Source organism: Caretta caretta, chromosome 12 (assembly GCF_965140235.1).
Source record: "Caretta caretta isolate rCarCar2 chromosome 12, rCarCar1.hap1, whole genome shotgun sequence".
In the NCBI taxonomy this organism is placed as follows: domain Eukaryota; kingdom Metazoa; phylum Chordata; order Testudines; family Cheloniidae; genus Caretta; species Caretta caretta.
In genome coordinates, this window is record NC_134217.1 from 6,226,565 (window position 1) to 6,251,413 (window position 24,849).

A 24,849-nucleotide genomic window follows, 5' to 3' on the forward strand; every position below is an offset into this window, starting at 1 on the left:
TGAGAGCACCTTCCCCACTTCTCCTCCCAGCACTTGCCGCCACAAAACAGCTGTTTCACAGCATAACAAGCTGTGGGAGGGAGGGGGGACAAGCGGGAATGCGGCGTGCTCTGGGGAGGAGGCAGGGAAGAGGTGGGGCTGCGGCGGGGATTTGGGGAAGGAGTCCAATAGGGACAGGGAGGGAGCAGAATTGGGGCAGGGACTTTGAGGAAGGGTTTGGAATGGGGTTGGGGGGGTGGAGTCGGGGCGGGGCCGGGGGGCACGAGCACCCACCGGCTCCAGGAGAAGTTGGTGCCTATGCTCCCAGACACACAGTATTCCCAAGGCCTGGTCTCTGTTGACCTCAGTATTCTGGCCCACTCTGCTGTCCTCTCTGGCCTGGTGGCTCTGGGATTCCTCTAACCTGTGACTTCAGAAGAGATAGACCCATCAGTCTGGGGAAGCAATTCCAGCACTGCTCTTAGTGGGTGTGAGGCCAGAGCCCTAGCCCCAGGTATCTAGGCACCTGGGAGTTAGGTGCCTTTGAGGATCTAGGCCTTAAGCCTGTGTGTTAGAGGCTTTAGAGCCCTGTCTGAAGCACAGCAAGGTGGTGGGGCAGGGGGACAGATGCTGGGCCACGTCCATGGGATGTGATGGTTCCAATCAAGACCCAGTTCCCAGTGAGTGTTACCAGGAGCTCATGTGTTTGGTTGCAAACACTGCAGCAGCTGGAGCCAGGTGCCTGAATGTTTGTGTGTCTCTCCGGTTGCTCTGGCAACATCGGGGCACATGGGTGGCCAGGAGCTTGCCAAAGTCATGAGGTGACCAGGGCCAAGCCCACATCACTCCCTGCCTAGAGTCTGACTCAGAGCCAAGTCGACTGACTGGCCTGTTTGATCTGATCCTGGGTCAAAACCAGCCTCCTCTGCCTCAGCCCTGAATTGCCTGCATTGTTTCCCTCTGAAAAAACACACGGGGCGCGAGTACAAAACGGGGGGAGGTTTATTGCAGAGCCAGGTTACAGAGCAGGGGAGCCTTTGGCTGTGTCTCCACCAAGAAGGCAGGCGTCTGAGGATGGGGCCTGAGGAGACCGAAGGGTGGTGGTTAAACACAATTCAGGCCAGTTCTCCAGGGAAGGCGCATGCAGGATCATATTAATGCTGACGAGTGAAGTGCCCTGAGGAGAAGGGGCTGCGGTAACGCTGGTGACTGATGTGCCCAGAGGGGAGGAGGTGTCGTTAAACTTAGGGCAGGTCGACATTTAAAAGTGGCACCGTACAGCTGTTCTGCTGTAGGGCTTCTCCCATCAGCGTGGGGACCCCACCGCCCTGAGGGGCAGTCGCTCTGCGGATGGGAGACGCCCTTCCATTGACAGTGCTGTCTGTGCTGGGGGTTAGGTCGGTGTCACTGCATTGCTGTGGGTGAGGGGTGGATTTTTTACACCCCTGAGCGACATAGTTATACGAGCCTAGTGTAGACCTGGCCTTCGCTGAAGGGACATAGGGTTGGAACAGGCCCATCTGTCACTAGCAGGAGGGAAATTGGCATCTGTAGCGAGTAGAAGACCTCACTAGTGGAAGAGATACAGGCAGGCACCCGGTGGCACGAGTAAGGGAAGGCCTCGTAGCGAGTGGGAGGAATGTGGCGGCCTTGCGAGGGGCACAGAGGAGAAGGCATCTTAGCGCTAGCAGAAGGGCCTAGGAGGGTTCAGGGGAGAAGGTAGCAGGAGGGGCATGGCGCCCTGGGGGCGCACAGGGGAGAAGGTCTCGTTAGTGCCAGCAGGAGGGGCGTGGCGCCCTGGGGGCGCACAGGGGAGAAGGTCTCGTTAGTGCCAGCAGGAGGGGCGTGGCGCCCTGGGGGCGCAGAGGGGAGAAGGTCTCGTTAGTGCCAGCAGGAGGGGCGTGGCGCCCTGGGGGCGCAGAGGGGAGAAGGTCTCGTTAGTGCCAGCAGGAGGGGCGTGGCGCCCTGGGGGCGCACAGGGGAGAAGGTCTCGTTAGTGCCAGCAGGAGGGGCGTGGCGCCCTGGGGGCGCACAGGGGAGAAGGTCTCGTTAGTGCCAGCAGGAGGGGCGTGGCGCCCTGGGGGCGCACAGGGGAGAAGGTCTCGTTAGTGCCGGCAGGAGGGACACGGCTCACAATACATCTGGAGTTGATGTAACATTGGGAGCAAAGTACAAGGCCAGGTCAGTTTCTAATCACATCAGCCCTTGGTGACAAGAGGCCTGTCAGCCTTGGCTTCGTGGCTAGGAGCTGGGCCCAGCACAGTCTCAGGAGGCCTGTGCCATTAAGGCCAGTTCCCAAGGCTGATGTGATTGAAGGCCCAGAGGCTGTGGGGTGCCTGGACCTGGAACGGTCAGTGGCACTTCCAGTTGTCCCTATTTCTTCACTTTTGCATCGTAGGTGCCAGCATTCTTGTAGGCCCCCACATAACCGCTGGTGTCTACGATGTTCTCCCGCCCACTCTTCCCTTTGCCCTTGCCACTCTCATCGAAGCGCTCCTTGTGCGAGCCCGTGTACTTGGTGGTGTCCGTCAGCCTGTCCACTGCCCCGCCCGTCGCAGCTTTCTGTCAGCAAGAAAATGGGTCAGGGGAGTCAAACACAAAGAAGTAATTATAGCCCCTCCCAGGCCCCTCCGGCCCCCATGTGCCCATCCCAAGCCCCCTTCATCCCCCATGTGCCCGTCCCAGGCCCCTCCATCCCCCACGTGCCCCTCCCAGGCCCCTCCGGCCCCCACATGCCCCTCCCAGGCCCCTCCGTGCCCCATGTGCCCTTCCCAGGCCCCTCCATCCCCCACATGCCCTTCCCAGGACCCTCCAGGCCCCCACGTACCCTTCCCAGGCCCCTTCGGCCCCCATGTGCCCGTCCCAGGCCCCTCCATCCCCCACGTGCCCTTCTCAGGCCCCTCCGGCCCCCGCATGCCCTTCCCAAGCCCCTCTGTCCCCCACGTGCCCTTCCCAGGCCCCTCCGTGCCCCACGTACCCGTCCCAGGCCCCTCCATCCCCCATGTGCCCTTCCCAGGCCCCTCCATCCCCCACATGCCCTTCCCAGGACCCTCCAGGCCCCCACGTACCCTTCCCAGGCCCCTTCGGCCCCCATGTGCCCGTCCCAGGCCCCTCCATCCCCCACGTGCCCTTCTCAGGCCCCTCCGGCCCCCGCATGCCCTTCCCAAGCCCCTCTGTCCCCCACGTGCCCTTCCCAGGCCCCTCCGTGCCCCATGTGCCCGTCCCAGGCCCCTCCATCCCCCACGTGCCCTTCCCAGGCTCCTCCATCCCCCACATGCCCTTCCCAAGGCCCTCCGTCCCCCACATGTCCCTCCATTCCCTATGTGCCCTTCCCAGGCCCCTCCGTCCCCCCATGTGCCCTTCCCAGGCCCCTCCATTCCCTGTGTGCCCTTCCCAGGCCCTGCCCTGTCCATACCCCGTAGACCATCACACTGGCTCACTCCACCGCCCTGTCCCTCATTGTTCCAGACACCTCCATTCCCCATGCACTCTCTGGACCCCCTGCTGTCCCCACTGCTCAGGGCCCTGCCCCGTATTCTCTCCCTTAAGTTGTCACAGCCCTCCCAGATCCCTGCCTCTTCCGGGACACGCTGCTTTGCTATGTGACGTTTGTGGGGCTCCCCGTGGCCCAGAGCAGCATCTGCATGTCCCCAGACAGAGCCCACACTCCTGCTCTACGCGTCCGAAAAGAGCAGTCACTCACAGTGACGCCTACGTTGGTCGGTTCCTTCCCTGCCACCAGTTGGCAGATGGAGTCGAATGCTTCCTCCTTGCTCTTGCCCTTAAACCTCTTTGGGGCCAGCTCCTCTAGGGCCTTTTTGAATTCCTCGTAACTAATGACTCTGGCTGTCTTCCCTCTGCAAGACACAAGGGCTGGGGAGTGACCTAGTGCAAACACGTCGCTAGAATGGTAGCTGCTGCAGGACAGACACCAGGGCTGCATTTGCAAATAGCACTCGTATCCCCAGCTGTGGCAGGGAGAGCCAGGTGACAAGCCCTGATACCCAGAGAAGGTAGTCTTTGAGGGAAAAGAGGAAACTCTGATGCACCAGTTACTGAAATAGTTGCCATGTAAATTGCTTTAGATACACAGGGGTCTCTCCTCCAGAAATGCAGCCACAGCTGAGCAGAACCTGGCAGCTGTTCTACAGAACAGTTTCGGACAGAAGAGAAGAATCTTAGCTCTGGCTGAGACTGCAGGAGACACGAGAACTGACACACCAACTGATACAGGAAGTTCTTGCTCATTGACCTTTAATCCTTAGGGTCAAGGCCTTGTCCTCAGAGTGCGACCTCATCCAGCCCTGGGTCAATGTGGATGTGGAAGGGCTAGTGGAGAGGCACTGCAGTCCAAGATGCGCCTGCAGGAGCCGGGCCCTGGCAGGCATTGACCCCTTTGCTGGCGAGAGCCGTGTCACTGGACAAGCTCTTGTTTCCAGGCAGATGACCGGGGGCAAACATCCCTGTTCCATCTACCCATCCCCAACCCTTGCGGCACTGAGCCAGCAGCGATGCAGCCTGGTAACATTTAGGGTTAAATACTTTATAAGACTGAAAAACTCCTTTGTGATGAGATGGGCAGAATCTTGTTCCCAGGGAACGGTGGGACAGCTGGGAGGGAGGGCAGAGAGGGACTTACTCATCATGTAAGATTTCATGGGGGTCTGCAGGGGGCTGGAGGCTATGGGAATGGCGCTGTAGCCTGGAGGTTAGGGCCCGCAGCTGGGAGGGCAGAGACTCAAGTTGAAGTCCCTGCTCAAGTGAGTGTTTAAGTATTGTACATAAAGTGGTACAAGGTCCAGCAGGAGCCTGGGTCTAGCGCACCCCAGACCTCAGTGGCTAGGGCACTCCCCAGGGAGGCACAGGAGCTTTGGACCACAGCAGGCAGAGAGGGGATTTGAAGTCGGCGTCCCACAGCCCAGGTGAGTGCTCCAGCCTCTGGACTACTGGTTATAGGACGGGCACTGGCTTGGTTTGCAAGAAAGGAGTGACCTGGTTTAGGTGCTTAACTTCATGGCTGTGAATTCTGAGCAGCCCACACTTAGGCTCCTAATTCCCGGAATTCCTACCCTTGCTGTCTAGCTTAGGCAGCTTCCTGCTGAGCATATGGGTTTTTGTGGATCCCATCTTTAGGCACCTAAGGCCTTGTCTGCACTAGACAATTAAGTCAGCACGACTACGTGGCACAGGGGTGTGAAAATCCACACCCCTGAATGGCATAGTGAAGTGCTCTTTGGAGACAGCACTAGGTTGACGGAAGAATCCCTCCCATCTGCACAGGTAGTGTCTACACTGAAGCTCTGCAGCAGTGCAGGTAGAGCGGCATAGCTGTTCTGCTGGAGCATTTTAAATGTAGAAAAGCCCTAACTCTCCCCATTCCTGCACGCCTGACTCAAGCCTGTGGATTCACTAGCTGGCAGGGTGCGTCCTTGGGCGTCACAGTGCTCATTTCCCTTTGCGGATCTAGCCCAGGGCTCCTCTGGCATCATCTTTACATAGTAACCTGTATCGAAGGCCCCACACACTCTGGACAGCCGCTCCCAAACGCCGCTGCAAGCGCTGTGGGTTTGGCAGACTCTACGGCGGATTCCGGATGTTCTGCAGCAGCCTCAGATACCATTTAAATCAAGGCTCCTACGGAATCCGACGTGCCAATGACTAATCCAGCAGCCCTCACCTTCTTTATAGTCTCAACTTGTTGCCGCAAACTTCCAGGTGTCAGGATGCCATCGATTTCTTAATGGGGAGCGAGAAACTGCCCCACCGACCTTGTCAGGGCAAAGCTGGGACTTTTGGCCCTGGGAAGGTGCGAGGGGCAGGTTGGGTGGGTGGGATAAGCCTGCGAGCTGACTGGTTCTGCTCAAATGATCAGCAATGCAGTCATTCACGTGTATATTGAAATAGCCAGTTTAGGTTACAGGGTTAAATGGGGCTGTTTACCCCTCTCGGCGCCATGGTTTCAGGGACGTGTGAGACTCAGACGTCACGGCATCTGTTACACTCGGGTCCCATAGGCAAGACCCTTTTCAACAACGAGGGCTAAAGACGTGTGTGTGTATCTCTGTGTATGAAAGCTAAGCAGCCATGTAACAATGTGCAGCAATGTGCTGCAAATATCAATGAATAAGATGTGGGGAGGGTTGTCCGGAGGCCGGTAGCTGCTAGACAAGAAGCTCTGTCCTGGATGCCAGGCTCCTCTAAGCTCCACACAGAGTCTGACAGGGCTGGAGGGGGCTGAAATGAATGACCTGGGAGTGTGCCCATGGGTGACCCAGCGGGCAGCACACAGAACTGAGTGGCCTGGCGATGCTGGCCCTGCAAAGCTCCAAGAGTCACGCCACTGATGTAGAGCAGGCTCTAGGGAAGGGACGCAAGGGAGCCACTTACTTCACTTTGGAGAAGACGATGTCGACGTCCGTGCTGGTGACCCCTTTGCCGTCCATTACTTTACACTCCTTGCACAGTTTGGCCCAGTTTTTCCCAGTCATTTCTTGCCCTGTAGCTTTGGTGTCTCCATAGATTGCAAACTTCCGGAAGCTCGCTTGCAGAGCTGCCACATCAGTGCTTCCAGCCATGCTGACCTTTGGTAGTCAGAGGAGAAATGGATCCAGTTACTACGCAAACTCCAGCAATCACACCAGATACTGTACGTGCCATCTGTGCACCCCTGCACCCTGCACCACCCCTTTTACTGCTGCCTCCCACAAAAGCCTGGCCCCATCACGACGAAGCCGCACCAGCAGATGTGGAAGTGGGCAGCCGAGGACGAGGATAGCAGCGGGAGCTGAAGGTCAGGCTTGTGGGGCTTGTAGAGCTCCGTGCATGTGGGTCCCAGGGCTAGAATAGCAGAGGGGCTGCGGGTCGGGACCTGGGAGCGTTGACGGAGCTGTGTATGGGCCCCAAGGCTGGCACTGTGGGTCAGGAGAGAGGGGCATTGGCAGCGCTGGACTGGGAGTGTTGGCCCAGTGTATGGAGACAGATTTAACACTGCCTCTTTTCCTCCTCCTTCAGCCAGCGCTGCACTGGCTGATCAGCGTTTCTGCTCAATATCAGGTTATACTCTCCCTTTGGCACAGGCCCCTCCACGCCTGCCTCCTACGTCTGTTAACCCCCTGGAAAGCTGTCACCAATAGGCTTTTTCACAACTAAACCGGTTGCGCTAAAGAGACATGTTTTGCCTGATCAGCCTCTCGGAAGCCAGCCCCTCAGTGCCATGAGCTGGGGAGGAACAACCGGCCGGCACTCCACAATGGCCACCCGCCTCTTAGCCGTTAACACCAGGCCACTTCCCCTTCACTTTTCACAGAGCCTGCGGCCAGCCACCTCCAACTCCCTGGCCACTCTGATTCTCACAGGCCTGGCCCACCTTCTCAATGCCGCTGGCTCCGTGCATTAGCAAAGCACAGGTCAGCATCTTCAGGTCATCCCATCACCTCCTTCGGGGCTGGCACTGGGTGGGGCTGGGCGCTCATCATGCACTGGCCCCAGCAGCTCCGCTCTGCCTATGGCGTGCCCTCCGTGCGGCAAATCCAGCTGTCACCACGCAGGGAGCAGAGGCAGTGTGCAGGTGAGTGGGAACAGAGCAAGCGCCTCATCCTGTGTGAAAGGGGCATTGGGGGACCACAGTGCATCAAAACGGTCACAGCCGGGCAAAGTACTTCAGCGCCTGCAGGTCTGTCACTGGGGGCCAGGGCCAAGCCTTGCACCAGGGACTAGGGGTTCTGGGGGCCCAGCCTGGGACGCCGTACAGGGGCCTGGTTTACAGATGAGGGGGCAGCACCTTCTCAGCCTCGGGACCCTTTAAGCTGTCGCCAGCTGGGGAGCCAGTGGCACTGGTCAGTTTTGAAAAGCCTTAACCCAGCAAGCTCCCAGCTCCACGCCCCACCCCACTCCTGCTCTCTTCCAGGCCCCTGGACACACCCAGCCACAGGGCAGAGTCACCCGGCCTGGCCTGGGCTGGGCTGGGCTGGGCTGGGGGGATGGCCCAGCCCCGGGCCCTAGTTACAGTCTGACATTAAACAAAAACAGGCGTGTGGGCTTGTCTGCTGGCGTGGCCAGAGTTTGTGCTGCCTGGCGACCGTTGCTAGGGAGGGCTGTGCTGCTTGGAGCTGTTTCTGCGGGAGGCATGGCGTGGCTGGACTACTAGCATATCCACTCGGTCCAGACGGAGCCAGAGCGACAGGGCGGGTGAGGTCATAGCTGTTACTGGGCCAACTTTGGTTGTTGCGGGAACAAGCTTGGGAGCCACACCAAGCTTGTCTTCAGGTCTGGGAAAGGTACTCCCGGCGTCCCAGCTATTAAAGATCCTACATCACACACCTTGTCTCTCAAATATCTGGGGACCGGCACAGCTACAACTGCACTGCATAGCAGTCCAGACAGCCACATGGGCCTTGATTCCCCTACAGTGCTGCTAGAACCAGGGCTCCAGGCGGCATCATGTCTTCTCACGCCCCAGGCAGCCTGGCAGCACCAAGGCCCCCATCAGGGCAGCTGCCCTGAGGCTGGCAATGGGGGAATTGCAGGGGACAAAGCCTAGGCTGGCACATAAAGACACTCACAGCCTCATAGACACCCACATATACATACACACACATGCATGTACACACATGGGCACACACGCATACAGAGACACACTGACATGCCAACAGCCATGCCCAAGATCCGGGGCAGGGCCTCGTGGCCACACTCAGGAATTGTGGTACTCCCCATCTTGTCTATTTTCAGGCGCCTGGCGGATCTGGGGCACTCCTGCCAGGGCACAGGGAAGGAGTTCATAGCGTCTGGCCTTCCCAATGGGAATCCACTCAGGCCTGCTGCAGCAGAAACAGCTGCAGGCCATTAATCAGCTTGTGCGTAACCTGCCAGCAAAGCAGCATGTTGCAGCCAAAGGGAGCCAGGTTCCCACAGCGGCTGGGACCAGAGAAGGCTCTTGGCACTGAGTCTCTCTCTCCCAGGAAGCGGGCCTAACAAACATGCTCCTCTCCTTGGCTCAGGCAACTTTGGTCTTACTGAACCGAGTTGATGGCCACAGTTTGGCTAATGGACACATTCTCCCCACCCAGCCCCACTGCAATGCGGCTTCCTGCAAGCCGGGGGCCCACTCGCCAGCCTGCAGCTCCCTGTTCACAACAGGGACGGGGACAGGGCAGCTAGTCCAACCCCCGGGTCTCCTGCACAGTGCCATGGGCACTGCCGTCTGTGCTGAGCAGACTAGCCTGGAAGCTACACGCAGCACCTGGGAAGAGCTGGTCTTCTGGGCCAGGATTGGGCCCTGTTTTGCCAGGGATCATAACCTGCTATTTCACACCTGATATACCACGAAGCCACCCTTTCTGGCTCTGCCTTCTCTTTCACTATCACAATTAGCCCTGAGCTAGCCAGGACCGACAGGGCCCCAGAGACTGCCCATGCCAACATCCCTGCCAGGAGGAGTCCCTCCAGGGGCAGGACAGTGTGGGAGTGAGGGGTCGGAGGGTTGGCAGGGGGAGATGTGAGGCCTGCTGCTGCCAGGCTGTATCTGCTGTTGGTGGAGAGGTCCTTGCTCCCTAGGCCAGTCACACCAGCACTCGGGTCAGTAGCGTCTACAACTAATCTGACCGTCCCCCTTTCCAGGCTGTGAGCGCACATGCAGCCGTGGGTCTGTGGACTAGCAGGGGGCATAGGGATTGCATGGAGGGGAAGGTGGTAAGAGGAGGAAGCTGCCAGCAGGACACAAACCTACCAGTTATTTCTGTCTCCCTGAGCACTGCAGACACTGTGTGACAATACTGAGCCGAGTGGGCTGCAGTGCCCCGCCCTGAGAGAGGCACCACGCAGGGTCACGCCCGCTCCAGGGAGCACTCAGTGAATTCACAGAGGCATAAGGGGGTGGGGGGCGGCAGGCCCCAGAGCAACACAGGCCACCACGCCCCGGGGCAGGTCTTAGGGCCTGTGCTCATGTTTGTGTGCGGGAAGCCTGCTAGTGGATCAGGTGCAGTACTGGGAGCTAGGTTCCTGTTCCTGGCTCTGCCATTGTCCTGCTGGGTGATCCTGGCTCATAGAATCATAGAATATCAAGATTGGAAGGGACCCCAGGAGGTCATCTAGTCCAACCCCCTGCTCAAAGCAGGACCAAGCCCCAATTTTTGCCCCAGATCCCTAAATGGCCCCCTCAAGGATTGAACTCACAACCCTGGTTTTAGCAGGCCAATGCTCAAACCACTGAGCTATCCTTCCCCCCATCTCTCATCTCTGGTCTCAGTTTCCCCAGCTGTGAAATGGAGTTTGGGTACGTCCCTTCTTTTGTAAAGTGCTTTGGGACCCGGGGATGAAAAGCGCTAAGCATCGCTGCTGCGGTTTGCACAGGGCACACGTGTGGGCCGTGACGTCAGCGTGTGCGCAGGGGTGAGTGCACGGAGGGGTGCACACGTGCAGTGTTGGGGGGGAACGTGTGCAAGGGCCGAGGGGAAGGTGCAGGTGTATGCAGGGTCTGGGTGTGGCCGGGGATGATGCGTGGGGGAGGGGTGCGCTGCAGTGTGCCTGTCGCGGGCATTTCCTTGTTCTGGTCCCACGCGGGGTGCCGTGGTTTGCTCCATGTGGTGCACTGAAGGCAGCCCCGATGCTGCGGGAGGTGCCGATGGGCGAGCACCCCATCTCCAAAGCTGGTCTGTGGGAGCAGCCAGCCAGCCTGCTCTGCAGGGCGTGTCCCTCCTTTTCACCCAAGGGAGCTGGCTTCTGAGCTAAGTCCCTGGAAGCAGCACACGCAGGCCGCTGCAGATGAGCTCCAGCCCTGCTCCCTCCATCCCTGCACGTCAGCCCGGGGCTTTCCCACAGGCATAGTCCCCTGGGCATGCAGGCCAGCTCGCTTCCCTGCTCTGCGCCCCCAGATGGGGGGAATTCGCCACCATTCAGTGATGCCAATCCAGGCAGCCAGTGCACCGAGCAAGCCCCCCCCCCCCCCCCCCGTTGCCAGCCAGCCCGCACCCCCCTCCTTCTCCTCCTGCAGAAGCAGCCCATCAGGTTGCTGCTTCGCTGACTTACCGCCTGAACTGCCTCTGCTGAGCTGTGGCAGGCTACCCGGAGAAGCCCGGCTCCCTCCTGGTCTCCAGACTGCAGTGCTGCTTGGAGGCGGCCGTGCTCTTATCTGCTGTTTATTCCGGTAGCCATAGAGACAGCCTGCTAAACAGCCCGGGCGCACAGTCCTGGTCTCATGCAGGAGGGTGACCAAGGTCACGGCGAAGAGCTGCGCTCCCTCCCGCCTGCAGTGCCAAGGCGCCTCCGGCTGGGGCAGGAAAGGGTCCTCTGCCAGCCTCCAGCCAGCCTGCTGGAGCAGAGCCCAGTGGTCCATTTGCATCTCACTGCCGCTGGGAGGGGGACGGGCTTGCAGATCCTCTCCCTCGGCTCTGGCTTTGCTGGCTACCGGTGAGGGATGGTGGAAGGGAAGGCAGGGGCCAGGTGTCAGGGACAGGCGCCGCCTTCGTCAGCAGCATTGCTGGACCAGAACCCAAGGGCATGTGCAGCTCTGCCTGGAAGGGGGGTGTGGGAGCAGCCCTGCAGGCCGCGCCTGTCAGAGGAGCTAGGCGGCTGGTACCCTCGCCGAAGGGCTATCCCTGGAGGGCCGGGGTGGCCAGACTGCAGCTTGTGAGCTGCGTGTGGCTCTTTCACAGTTAAAGGGCGGCTCGCGGCGCTCCCCACGCCCCTCCCTTCCATTCTCTGCCTCCCAGACTGGTCGCCGGGGAGGCTCAGGGAGGGCTTCTGCCCTGGGCGAGTTGGTGGGGCTAGGGGCTTCTGCCAGAGATGACTGGTGCCTGCTGAGAGTGGGGAGGGCACCATTTAAAGCCCCAAGGAGAAGCCCTAGTCCCAGGGCAGGCAGGGCTGAAGCCCCAAGCCCCAGCAGGCACTCCCTGGCTCTCGAACTTCTAAAGATTGTCGCATGCGGCTTGGAGGGTCAGTAAGTTTGGCCACCCCTGCTATAGGGGCAGTGCAGGGAGTCTAGTATAGTCTCGTCCAGGCATCGGCACAATGGGATTATTAAGTAGGTTCCCCGCACAGAGCCCTTGTTACTGGGGCTAATATATGAGGAGGAGCAAGCCCAGCACAACTCTCCTCTCCAGGAGCACCCGGCAGGGCTGGCAGACGGACAAAACCTGGAAATGGAGCACATCGGCTGGGGCAGTCCTGGAGCCCCATGGGGCCATTCTACAGCTCACTGATCACAACAGAACTGCACTGCCCGTGCAAAAGGCCCAGCGCAGGCAGTAAGGATGGGACACAAAGCATAGCTGCGTCCCAGGAGTACAGGGCTGGATACAGTGTGTGTGGCCCTGGGGTGCCCAGGGGCTCGAGACCAAGTGTATATGGGGCCAAGTACAGAGCAGCTATTCATATGGGGACAGGAGCTGGGTACCTGCTGCCCTTGAGTGCAAGGGAACAGGGGTACATGGGGATTGGTGCACAGATGTGCTGGGCGACAGAATGTCTGTAGGTGCAATGCATATTGGTAACGGGGGGCTGGGGAAAGTGGTGGGCATGCCCAGAGGCTGGGAACACGGTATGTCAGGTTGCCAAGGGGGCTGGGGACATGCCATGTTTGGGTGTTAGTGCGTCCTGAAGCTGGGAACACGGTCTGTATTGGTTGGGGAACACTGGATCTTGGTACATGTTGCAGATGGGGGCCCAGTTGGACTGGGAACGTGGCGTGTACACATGTGGGTTCACGAGGGAGTAGGCACTTGTTGCGTACAGCGTACTGTGGATAGGTGTTGTGTCAGCACGTATGTAATATAAAGGAACCACACGGCCACAGTGCAGTCCAAATAACCATGTTTATGAACTATACACAAGCCTAGTTACACAAACACAGCTGCTCTGACAGGGTTCTGAGGCTGAAACATAGAAGACAGTGAGGGCCACCGGAAGACCCGCAGAATAGTTAAAGGGATACTACCCAATTCCTACACTCTACTGTAAGCGGGGTCTGAATGAGCTCTCCCCGGATAACTAGTGATGAGCTGGGGAAGAGGACTTCAGGAACTGACCTTGTCTGCATTGTCTGCTCTGCCTCGGTGCACAGCTGTGCGGCCAAACGATCTCTTTTGGCTGATGCTGGATTGCAAGTCACTTTGTTATTGGGTGCAGGGGTAATAAAGTGTCAACCTTGTTGTGTGAACAAAGGGGCAGCAGAACGGGTACATGTTGCAGCCCCTTTATTCACACAACAATTGGTACAATTCTGCTTGGCAGGCCCTGACTGAGGGGTTGTCACTCGACTGAAGTGCACTAACTCGGCAGGGAGGAGGGGTGCCAAAGCCCAGTGGAGATAAGAGAGGGTGAGGACGGGTGGTTTTGCCTTGTCCTGCGGGCTCTATGGGCCCTAGACACCACTTGACCCACCCCCTCTCCCCTGTTTAAGGACAGAGCTGATTAAGACCCCAATTAAGAGTCTTTCGTTGTAGAGCTGAAATCAGCGATAACCTGGTCTAAGCGGTAAGCCTTAGACCTGCTTGTGGGACAGTGGCTCTGGTGAGAGAGGCTGCCCAGCCTGCACTAAGGGTGAGGCTCCCCCGCAAACAGCTGAAATCACGGAGAGCTGTTACGTGCTGGGTCCTCAAGACATCTCAGAGGCCGCAGTAGAGAAGGCGGTGGCAGAGTGAATGACACCAGAGCAGCCGGCGGTGGAGCAAGCGATGGAGAGTGAATGGTGCAGCCGCTGAGGCCTTTCCTTCCCCAACCTCGGAACTGATCAACAACTGGGAGTAGGGAGCGGTGGAGGGAGAGGGGAGTGGCGTGTTAAAGGGCCATTTGTTTGTCGGCCTTTCACACCACAAGGTGAGAGACTGAGGGAAAGGACACTGCCCACTGTACTCTGGGGTGGGTGTTCTGCTCATGGTCATATGTTTTTGAATAATGCTTGTGGGGATTTCCCAAATTAATGCTGGATTCCTTCCCCTTTTAGTTAGGGTGACCAGACAGCAAGTGTGAAAAATCAGAACAGGAGTGGGGGGGTAATAGGCGCTTATATAAAAACAAAGCCCCAAATATCGGGACTGTCTATAAAATCGGGACATCTGGTCACCCTACTTTTATTAAAAGTTTTCTTTTCCAAACACAGACTCAGTGCTTGCAAGAGGGGAAGTATTGCCTCTTAGAGGCATCCAGGGGTGGAGTGTCATTTTCCCAGATTACTGGGTGGGGGCTTGATCCAGTTTTGTGTTGTGTTGTCAAAAGGAACCTCTAGATGTTGAACCTGGCCCTTGTTGCTGACAACTCCACGGCTGTCAGATGTGTTGCACTACAATAAGGTTGCCACCAGTCTCAAATTTCACAAGTCGGTCCCTAAATTCAGGAGGCTGTCCTGTCCTCTTGAGACCCAGATAGGCAAAATGACAATTTGTTGTATCATGTGTGAGAGCATTCCCCTCCAAAACACCGTGTAGCTCAGGAGAAAGTACATTACACTGGGATCCAGGAGACCACCTCTCATTTCTCTCACCGTCAGCATTTCTGATGCGACAACACTTACTGTTGTAGGAGGCAAGAAGGAAATATAACTTCTGACATAGCTGAGAGAAGAACCCAGGTCTCTACTAGCAGAGCCAATCTCAGCCACTCTGCCTTGCTGAAAGACTGCTGAATTGGTACTTGGCTAGCCCGTAACCACTAGACTCCACTCCTGGCCCAGAGCCAGGACCAGAAACCCAGCATGCCTGTTAGCTAACATCCTAGCGCTGACAGACAGTTGTGTGACCCGCTGTTAAAACGTGTCACAAAGTGGAACAGGTTCCACAGGAGAGTTTGAGTCCAGACCCAAGAGCCCCAAAAGGTCAGTGATTAGAGCACTCACCTCACAAGTGCATTGGGTGGGGGCTTCCTTTCCAATCTAAATAACCGAGGTCACCTCTTGGTACCTAGGCCAGGGCTACACTAGGAAATTAGGTTGGTATAACAACATCATTCAGGGGAGTGAAAAATCCTCACCCCCTGAGCAAGGCAGTTAAATCGGCCTCATCTCCAGTGTAGACAGGCGCTGTTCTTCTCCGGGAGGTAGCGTACCTACACCAATGGGAGCCGCCCTCCTGTCAGCATAGGTAGCGGCTACAGTAGACCTGCCCATAGGGTCACGACTCTGCTGATGGGTGAAGCGTAATGAATAGACTTTAAACAAAAACAAATCTCATTAACTGGGCTGGCACCTGCAGCTGTGGTAACAAAGGCCTAGCCAAGCATCACCTGGCGAAAGAAAAACGTGAGGGAAGAGCTGCAGGCAATGTGGGTTTACAAAGAGCTGCTCAGAGCGTAGGAGAGCTTGCACTGGCAAGTGGGCTGGAACTAAGCAGGGCTTTTCAGGCAGGGCGCCAGGGAAAATTACAGGAAACCAGGGCGCACAAGGAGCTAATGCTGACACTGAGCTAAAAGCCTTTCCGATCTCTCAGGGGAGAAGGAGTGCTGCGGTGTAAGGAGGGGCTGGAATCGGCGATGACGTCTCAACAGCTGAGGCGTGTGAACTGCTGCCTGTGAGAAGGAAAATGAAGGGTCCTGGTCCATCAGGAGTGGAGGAGCCTGTTGCCAAGGTTACACAGCAAGGAGACTGATGCTGAGTGGCTGATGAAATTGGGCAGAGCCTAATCAGGATGGGGCCAGCCAGCTTGGAGAATGACAAACAGAAGTGCAGCCTGAAAAGCCTTGTTTGATATGCCGGAGCAAGCTCTCCTCTGGCCCCTTCCCCTTGTCTCAGCACCTTGGTGCCCTGCACAGTGGCCAGGCGCATCATTCCTTTTTGTGTGCGTGGCGGATATAACATGCTCAGACTCACTCTGTGACCTTGTGTTACATGTGAAATATTCAGCTACTTAAATGCTGCAGAACCATCTCTCTGTGGTTAGCAGGGATTGGATGATGGCCAAGTGCGTCCTCTGGCTGTCCACCCACTCATTCTTTATCTTAATCTTTGCTTGCCCACCAATGTGATTTTTGCATCCAGCTGCTACATTAGCATCTTTTTCAGCATCTGCTGCAATTTCTTCTGCAGTGACGGCTGGGAGGTTCTCCCAAGAGGAGGCCCTAGAAATGGGATTGCGGTAGCAGCTCAGATAATGCATCAGCCATTTCAGTATGTTTCAGAATCCTCATGTGTGTGCTAAGATGTTAGCATAAGCCCCTCCCTGAGATCCAGGCGTTGCAAGACGCGATATTGGGTTTTGGTCTAAGAACTTTAACAAGGGCTTTATGATCTGTAACTGAAGTAAACGTCCTCCCTCGTAGAAACTCAGGTAATTTGCTAAGTCCAAATATACACTCAGAGATTCAATTTTATCTGCGTGTATTTTTTTCGTTACATTATATAAGGTTCTGGAAGTAAAACTGATTGACTGACTGTTACGTCCTATCCAGTGCGAACACTTGTGTGTTCACCACACGGAAGAAGGCAAGGACACGTGGGATGGGTTTTAACCAGGCCATAAATGTATTAGTCTTATTATGTCCACGGCTCCCCCGTTGGGGGACAGCCCAGAGCAATCACTCGCACCTCATTGGTCTTTTGCCAATTCTTAGGGCTCACACCATAGAGTGAGCCAATCATCACACGAGGCACCTCCACTCACTCACTAACATCCCTCCCCCTTTTGGGAGTTGAGGTGAGAGGGGACCTCGTCCCCCAGCCAGCACCACCATCCAATGCATTGGTGGGGCGGTTCCCTCCAGGTAGTGCCCTGGCCCATGGTTTGCATTTGCCTCCAGGGGGTTCGACACAATGTCCCCATGCTCTCGGGATGCCCACTATGTTACCTTTTTGGATCTAGAGTCCAAAACAGCGAGTTTCTGCACTGGGCACCTGCCACAAGGAGGAACCAGCATCAGCTTGGCTGCCTCCACCCCACCCCGCATGAGCTACCTAGAAGTTCAGCCAATCCAATACCAAGATCATCCAGGAAGAGAACTCTGCCCCTAGATCGGAGAGGTGCACTCCATCCTCTTGATAAAAACTCAGCCGCATTGTGGGCTGATAACTGAGACACCTCAGGACTCCAGTCAATACTTTCCAGTTGGCCTTCCTATGGGCCCTATCCACATTTTTAATGGGTGGACTGCAGTCCACCATACCCTGTGGGCTAGTGTCTCCAACCATACTGTCCCCCACACCAGGAAACATGGCCACCAGCAGGCCAATATCCCACGTAGCCTTCCAAATCAGCTGCAGCCTGCAGCCCATGCTCATGTCATTCTTCCCTAAGTGGATAACAGTGATGCCAGTGTGTCCTCATGGGGCACCAGCCCACGCAAAAGATGCATGAGCTGGACCCAGCACAAGCCCTGTCTGCTGTGCCAAGACAAAAACTGTATCCACCCCAAGGCCAGTTGCAAGACCCTTGCTGAGTTACACCCTCTCCTGGGAGCTCAGGGCAAAGTGCTGTGCCCGCAAATCCATATCCCCAGCCACAGGCATGCTCTAAGAGTCTATACCATAGACATGGTTATACTTACGGCCCACCTCCTGCATTGGCCTCCCCTCAGGCAACTGCGCGTAGGACTTATAGGCCTCGGATCACTCACACCCTATAGCTTGGACCTCTGATGCCCCCAGACCCAGCTAGGTAGCTGCTGTTGCAGCCTCTCTCTCAAACAAATGGGAGCTGTACTCTCTCGTGGCAAACCCAGGAATGACAGCCCTTCCCTAAACACTCCCACAAACTGGAATGTGGTTAGGAAGGAGCGGTCCCTCATGCAGAAACAGGGGACCCTCACTGACTCACATATGCCTGCAGTGCCCGTCCAGGCCCCAGGCCCCATTTACCAGAGTGGTGCAAAGCAACAGTCTTGCCAACCCCAAGTTGATCAGTTTTTGCTCTGCAGACCTTGAGCTGTAGAGTCCTGTAGTTTGAGACTCCACCGCAAAGAGTCTCCCTTGGCAGAAGGGAACCACTCATTGACTCAGAAGGCCCCGAAGAAAACCAACAGAAAGCCTGTTTTGAAGAGTACAGCCTCACCACCAAATGGTAGACCTGAGGAAGAGCCTCAACTTATTGCCTAAGAACCTGTAAAGTCACTGGCTTCCTGACATTATTCTCTGTCCCGGCAACTTGTGACCCACAGACCTTCAGTCAAAAGCCACCCTGGCTAACCGGTTAGTGATAACTAGACCATGAACTGGTAAATTTGGAGTTCTGGTCTAGGCCAGGTCGGTGGTAGAACCTCAGCCCCCCCCCGAGAAACCCCTCAATGGGTGTGGCACAAGGGCTCCCTTGGCTACTTCTAGCAACCAAGATGCCACAGGGCTTCCAGCATCTGTTCTGGTGCTTCCTTGGCCTCCAGTGCCACTGCTCAGAATCTGTTGCCATGCAATCGAGAGAGCATCATATGTACTGTTGGTAAGCCCAGGCACATGCTTGGCAGTGGAATGAGGCTAGTATGCACATTTCTGTCTGCTAGCATTAATTGTTAAACACCTCTAGACAGAAGAGAGCTTTGAGAGCAGTAGGCCTGGTCTACACTACAAAGTCAGGTCAATATAAGCTGCTTTGGGTCAAACTAGTGGGCATGTGTCTACACTGAAATTTGTGTCCCACCAATGTAAGTGCCCCATTGTGCCACCATAGTCACACCACCTCCCCGCGCATGTAGAGCCATGGTTGATGTATGGAGGTCTATGCAGAGCACGTGTAGACATTGCTTTACTTATTTCAACCCTAACAGTCCTCCAGCCACTGTCCCACAATGCCTGACACTGACCGCTCTGGTCATGATTAGGAGCTCCGCTGCCCAGGGGTCATGTAGACCAGAAGCCGCCTCCCTCTTAAAAATGTCTGTGAATTTTTGAAATGCTGCCATTTCCACAGCTGGTTCAGAGCTGGACCTGCAAGCCTCTTCTCCCCACAGACCCAGGACATGCACGATCTCCGGTCTGCTCCAGGCAGGAGCATGACAGCTGCGTCGTGCTTTGGAGACGTGGCTCGGTCTCATGAGCACTGAGGGACAGAAGTAAGGGCTTGTCCACATTTAAAACATAGCATCTGTCCCACTGCAGCACTTCAGGGAAGACGCTACCTATGCTGACAGGCGGGCTTCTCCCCTCGGCGTAGGTAATCCACCTCCCTGAGAGGTCGACCTAGTGCTGTCTACACCAGGGGTTAGGTTGGTTTAACTGCGTCGCTCAGCGGGGGTGGGGGGATTTTTCACACCTCTGAACAATGTAGTTATACTGACCTAATTTCCAAGCGTAGACCTGGCCTAAGTCAGGGGCTACCACGTTTCTCCATATCCCCAGCGTGACAGAGGTTCTAGCATTGAGGTGGCTCCTTACCTGACAAGCAGAGCCATTGTAGCTCTGTAAGTGAGGGTCCATTGGAGTGGAAAGTGTGAGAAGGGTCCTTCTGCCAGATGGTCTCTGTCTTCCTACCCCGTTGTCTTGGCTCACCTTGGGAGAGCAAGTTGTCAGAGTAGTCATTTGCCATTCAATTGCAGATGATTGCCCTACCCCAGCTTGTACATTAGAATTTAAAAGGCTGCATTCTCATGGACAAAAACTCCTGCACTGCAGGGAGAGGCACAGAGATTAAAAAGGAGAGGAGCTTGCTATATGGGTGGAGGGGAAGAAGAAGTAACTTTTATACTGTAATCTCTCTCCTCAAGTTTTGTAGGGACTGTGGGATTCATGGACACAGCCAAGTTGACCAGAACTCAGTGGAAAATTATGAGCACAGGGTGCTGAGGCGTGGAAATTTCCCATCTTTGGGGCAGGGCAGACAAGATACAGTCTCTGCAATCCAAGGTCCTAACCCCATTAAGGAAGTTTGTCCTAACGTAACTACATAAGTATGCAAACCCCTAACTAAAGTGAATCAGTCTGAAGTGGGGCTTTCACCCATTGAACTGCTGTAGGACAGGACCACGAGTCTACGTTTGAAGTGAAAAATGGACGCTCCTCACTAGGTGTCTGGTGAGATCAGTCTTGCTGAGCAATCTCAGAGGGACAAAGTCACCAGCAGCATCAACCCCAGCATGCTAGCTATGGCCTGGGAGTGGAGGGTTCCATTTTCACTTCCCAAAGTGCCAGTTTCTCTGTTGGGCAGAGGTATAAGCTGCAAGCATGGTTAGTGCCCCACAGGAGATTAGGGGTGGGCACAAGCATGTGGCATGCTGACACAGAAAAGGTCTCTGTACAAGGAGACAGATGGGACAGCTTTTAGCCCAGTGGTTAGAGTACTGGCCTGGGATGTGAGAGACCTAGGTTCCGTTCCCCCCTCTGCCTGATCTGAAGAAGGGATTTGCGTAGGGATTTCCCATCTCAGCTGAGAGCCCTAACCCCTGGACAACAGAGTCAGTCAGCCCCACAGCCCAGTGGCTAGCACACTCATTGTAGAGATGGGAGACCCCTCTTCAAATCCTTTCTCCTCGTCAGGCAGAGAGGGGAATTTAACTGATGACCCCCAGATCCTGGGTGTGTGCCCAACCATGGGCTAAAGGTTATAAGGGAGGCTGCTGCCCCCCCTCCTCACACGCCAACCCCCCAGGTTGTGAGGTGTGTTCAGAGCACACCTAGCAGATTGGGCCCTGTGGGCAACACAGGCAGGGTGATGTGTTGTTTGAGAATCCCACTGCTTGGGCAGGGCATGTGTGTCCGGGTGCCTGACAGTGGCTGCAGGGCACATGCCCAGCGGCAGAAACTCAGGTGCAAAGGGGACTTTTACAGTGAAATGTAGGTGCTTAGGGAATTTAGGCACCTTTAGAGTTAGGCAGCCACTGAGCAGGGGTTTTGTGAATGCCAGTGGTGCCGAAGTAAGGGCCATACGTCCTGGGCCCCTTTGTGACTCTAACCCCGCTGTGGCGCTTGTTGACATCAGTGGGAGCTGCTGGGTGCTCAGCACTTTTGCAAACAAGGCTGCTTATTTAGGTGCCTAGTTATGGATTTAGGAGCCTAGCCTAATGCTTCCAGTTTTGCAGATCTCGGCCTTCATGCTTGGAAGGTGTTGGAAAACGCAGAGCACCATTTCACACGGATACGTGCTAAGTATTGTTGCTAGTCTGCTCAAGTGCCAATGGACATTTCTCAGGCCAAACCCACGCTAGCCCTCTTCTAACAATATTGGACTTGTTCCTGCAGGTCGCTTAGGTAGACATTTTCCATACTTAACCAGGGCTGAAAGGATCTAAATTCTGCTGACATTCTTCGGCACAGTTATTTTGGATCCTGCTTCTGTTTTCTCTGGCAGAGGCCTCAAGCCCTCCACATCAATCACAGGACTCAAGTCACTTCTGATGAGAAGGCACAGTTCTTCCGTTTTCACCTGTAATCCAAGTGTTTTATACGGGGCCGGCCTTAGGGGTGGGCCACCTGGGTGGCCACCCAGGGTGCCCAGTGGTCAAAGGGGTGCCGTGCAGCAGCGCAGAGGTGCGCACTGCCTATGTAATGTCAGAAACTGCTCCCTGGGGGTCACTGCATGGGGGGCGGGGGGACACCCAGATTTCTCCCTGCTTCCTCCCAGCCGAGGATCATGGGAGGGGGGCGAGCAGGGACACTGAGATACTGCTTCCCCGTCCAACGTTCCTCCGTGCCCCCCAGGGGGCTGTGAGGGGGGCAGTGAGGAGCAAAACCAAGCGCTCCCCGCATCCAGGTCACTTTCCCCACCTGGGCTGTGCTGTGAAGCAAGCATCAGGAGCTGCTGCTCTCTGCCCTCCCCTTACACAGTCCAGGTGGGGAAAGTGACCTGGATGCAGGGAGCCCTGACTTCGCTCCTTGATCCCCCTGCCCAGCCTCCTAGGGGTGCGCAGAGGAGCAGTGTTCCAGGGAGGGACCAAGCAGCAATGCCAGCTGCTCCAGGCATCCAGGTCAGTTTCTCCATTTGGGCATGGGGGGAGCGGGTACAGGGGTTAGGGGTGAAGGAAGCACAGTGCAGGGGTTGGGGTTGCAGGAGGGAGGTGCAGGGGTTAGGAGGGGGCGTAGTGGGCACACTGCAGGGGTTAGGGGTGCAGGAGAGGGGCAGGGGTTAGGGGTGCAGGAGGGAGGTGCAGGAATTGGGGGTGCAGGAAGGAGATGCAGGGGCAAAGGTCCAGGGGCAAAAGGGGAGTGGGGAGCCCATGGGGCGCAGAGGCAATGGGGGGTGCCATGCCCACAGGGACCAGGGGCACCAAAATACAAGTTCATCCAGGGCACCATTTTCCCTAAAACCGGCACTGGTTTTATAGCCGTTTCAGCAGCTTCCTCACTTGTACCTCTGAACACAACATCCAGATACCAGAGTGCTCCAATTAAACCCAGTAGTAATCCGGTGTATCCTGAACTACATCTGGGGCACGAGTTACTCTGTAGGGAAGCCTGTCACAGTGCACAAGTCCGCGATGGACATATGAGGAGAAGCTTTTGAGATACTTGCACATATTCCACCTGTTCCCCTCCTCCCCCCACCAACTTGGCAGGCAGATTCTAGGCTGTTGGGATTTGATATCATTCCACACCCAAGCCAGGTAACCCATAGTCTCCATGGGGCTGGCCTTGTTTGGCATCCGAGCATCCCTGCTAGATCATAGCCCCCATTTAGTTCGCACATTCAGTCAGACGTTGCCTCTGTCAGATGTCCTTGTCGGCTGGTGCTACAATTCACAGTTATGTGACCTTCTCTGAAGCTAATAAGATTTAGTCTGAGCTTTCTATTTATCAGGACTGAGTCACTGTAACAGTTCCCTCACCAGACTCACTGCATCCTCCCATTCACAATCCTGCAAACCGCCTCATGTTCCAGGCCCATGAAATTCCTCTCTCTGGTCTGTCCCCAGAGGATGGAGCAGAGCAATAGGTCAAAGAAACTGACATGGTTCATACAGACACTAAACGTATTGCCTCACCCACCTAGGGGCAGTTCTGTCACTTCCTGTTGGAGCTTTGCGGGCTCTCACTCCTGACACAGAGATTCGTAGATTCATAGATTCCAAGGCCAGAAGGGACCATTGTGATCAACTCGTCTGACCTTCTGTGTAACACCGGCCAGAGACCTGCCCCGAAATAATTCACATCTGAGCTGGGGCTTTGAAACGCCAGCTTCACCGAATCAGGGGAATCAGGGATGACAAAGGCCTAGCCAGTTCCATCTATCATATTCCCTTGGGGTCTGGGAAAACCAGAGACTTTATTGTTACTAATTCTTCCTGTCATTATCAATGTCTCTGACTCTCCATCCTGCAGGCTCCCCCGCAAGTATCACTCCAAGTCACTGCACGCACTACTGGCCTCCGCACAGTGCTCTCTGGGGCGGAGAGGGACGAGACCAGAGTGACCTGCTGCCCACCCTTGCTGTGACACTTCAGTTTAGACACTACCTTCTCCCGTGGGAGGGAGTATCCCCCATCGGTGTAGGGGATCCCCTACCTCACCAGGCAGGAGCTAGCTCTGTGTGCACAGGGACTTAGGTCGGCTGAACTATGCCGCTCAGGGGTGTCAGTTTTTAAACTGATTCATTTTCTAGTGTAGACCAGGCCACCGTGATTTTCTAGGCACCTAAGGTTTAGGCGTGGCAACGCTGAGTGACACCGCAGTGAAGTCTCTTTGTGAACCTAGCCCGGATGAGGGCCTGGTCTACAGTACAAAGTTAGGCAGATGCAAGGCAGCGTACGTCGACCTGGTTGTGCATGTGTCTACACTTAGATTGGTCTCCCACTGACATAAGCACCCCGTTCCGCTTACTTAATAACACCACCTTCTCCCGCGGCGCAGAATCACAGTTGATGTAATTAGGCAGAGGCAGTGTGAATGTAGACACTGCATTACTGGTGTCGACTCTAACTGTCCTCCAGCAGTTGTCCCACAACGCTCCACACTGACTGCTCTGGTCATCACTGTGAACTCCACCATCCAGGGGTCGCAGAGGCTGGCAGCCCCTCCTCCCATTTAAAGCCCCCTGAATTTTTGAAATTCCTTTTCTTCATTGCCACACCTGGTAACTCTCCATTGTTGTGTGCAGCTGCCCAGTTGTCGGTGCTGGCTACACACCCTGTGGAGTACAGAGAAGACATTGGGTCTCCTGGGCCTGTGGGGAGAAGAGACTGCAGGCAGAGCTCTGAACCACCTGTAGAAACGTGGGCACCTACAGGCTACGACAGGGACCAGCAGCAGGGTAGGGCGAAAGCCACGGAGCTGCAGCAGGCGTACCAGAAGGCCCGGGAGGCCGGAAATCAGTCTGATGCTGAGCAGCATGCTCTTCTCAGGGGAGATACCACCACCCACAGCACCGCGCAGACCTCTTAGGAGCCAGAGTCACAGGACCCTGCCGTGAACAGTGAGGAGGTGGTGGACAAGGAAGAGAGGAGGAGAATGGGGGACAGGAGACCAGGGGATCCAGCTGTGCAGTGAGTCAGTACCTGTTTTGGATGCCACCGCAGCCCAGTCAGTCCCAGCAGCTGAGCCTGGGCAAACCCGATTCCGGGGAAGGAACCTCCAGTGAGTATGCCGTTTAATTTTAAATGACAGGGATAGCAAAGTAGCAGGCCACATTGTTTGATTTATCGTTAATTGACTCGTGCTAGGAGGGGCAGCAGCACAACCAAGAGAGGTGGAGTTGCTATCTGCTTTGCAGTCTCCTGTAGAGTGAGGTGGGGGGGCTATCCAGAGCAGTTTGTTTATGCACATGGGGGCGTCCCTTGAATCCTCCTGAGAGATCTCCGTGAAACTTCCATGGAGGTTCTCTGCAGTCCTCTGCTGAAGGTTTCTAGGGATGGCAGCCTTATTTCTTCCTCCGTGGCAGGACACTTTGCCACACCACTCCGTGATAACTTCAGCAGTGCCTGCAGTTACTGCAGTACAGGCTAGCAGCATATGGGCCCAGGCGGCTTTGGGACTGTGCTCTCTCTGCCTGTTACCCGCAGGAGTGAGATATCAGAGAGGCTGAGGGAACTGGGGATGTT

At 56.0% G+C, this 24,849-nt stretch overlaps 2 protein-coding genes and 1 long non-coding RNA gene across 3 annotated transcripts in view; 2 read left to right on the forward strand and 1 right to left on the reverse strand.

Annotated features, from left to right (window-relative positions):
• Positions 1 to 24,849, forward strand: part of LRRC36 (leucine rich repeat containing 36) — a 79,968-nt gene that overhangs the window by 52,925 nt on the left and 2,194 nt on the right. Inside the window, exon 14 of the transcript XR_007359283.2 lies at positions 23,910 to 24,385. The gene's annotated coding sequence lies outside the window, so the exon portion shown is untranslated. The remainder of the gene's footprint in view (positions 1 to 23,909; positions 24,386 to 24,849) is intronic.
• Positions 964 to 6,554, reverse strand: TPPP3 (tubulin polymerization promoting protein family member 3). Its single transcript, XM_048870760.2, has 3 exons — positions 6,367 to 6,554; positions 3,683 to 3,836; positions 964 to 2,541 (listed from the first exon to the last, which is right to left on the reverse strand). The coding sequence occupies exons 1-3, from the start codon at positions 6,552 to 6,554 to the stop codon at positions 2,353 to 2,355; spliced, it is 531 nt and encodes a 176-aa protein (XP_048726717.1). The 3' UTR covers positions 964 to 2,352.
• Positions 6,555 to 16,267, forward strand: LOC142068641 (uncharacterized). Its single transcript, XR_012664531.1, has 2 exons — positions 6,555 to 6,769; positions 15,393 to 16,267. It is a non-coding gene; the product is annotated as an uncharacterized LOC142068641 (long non-coding RNA).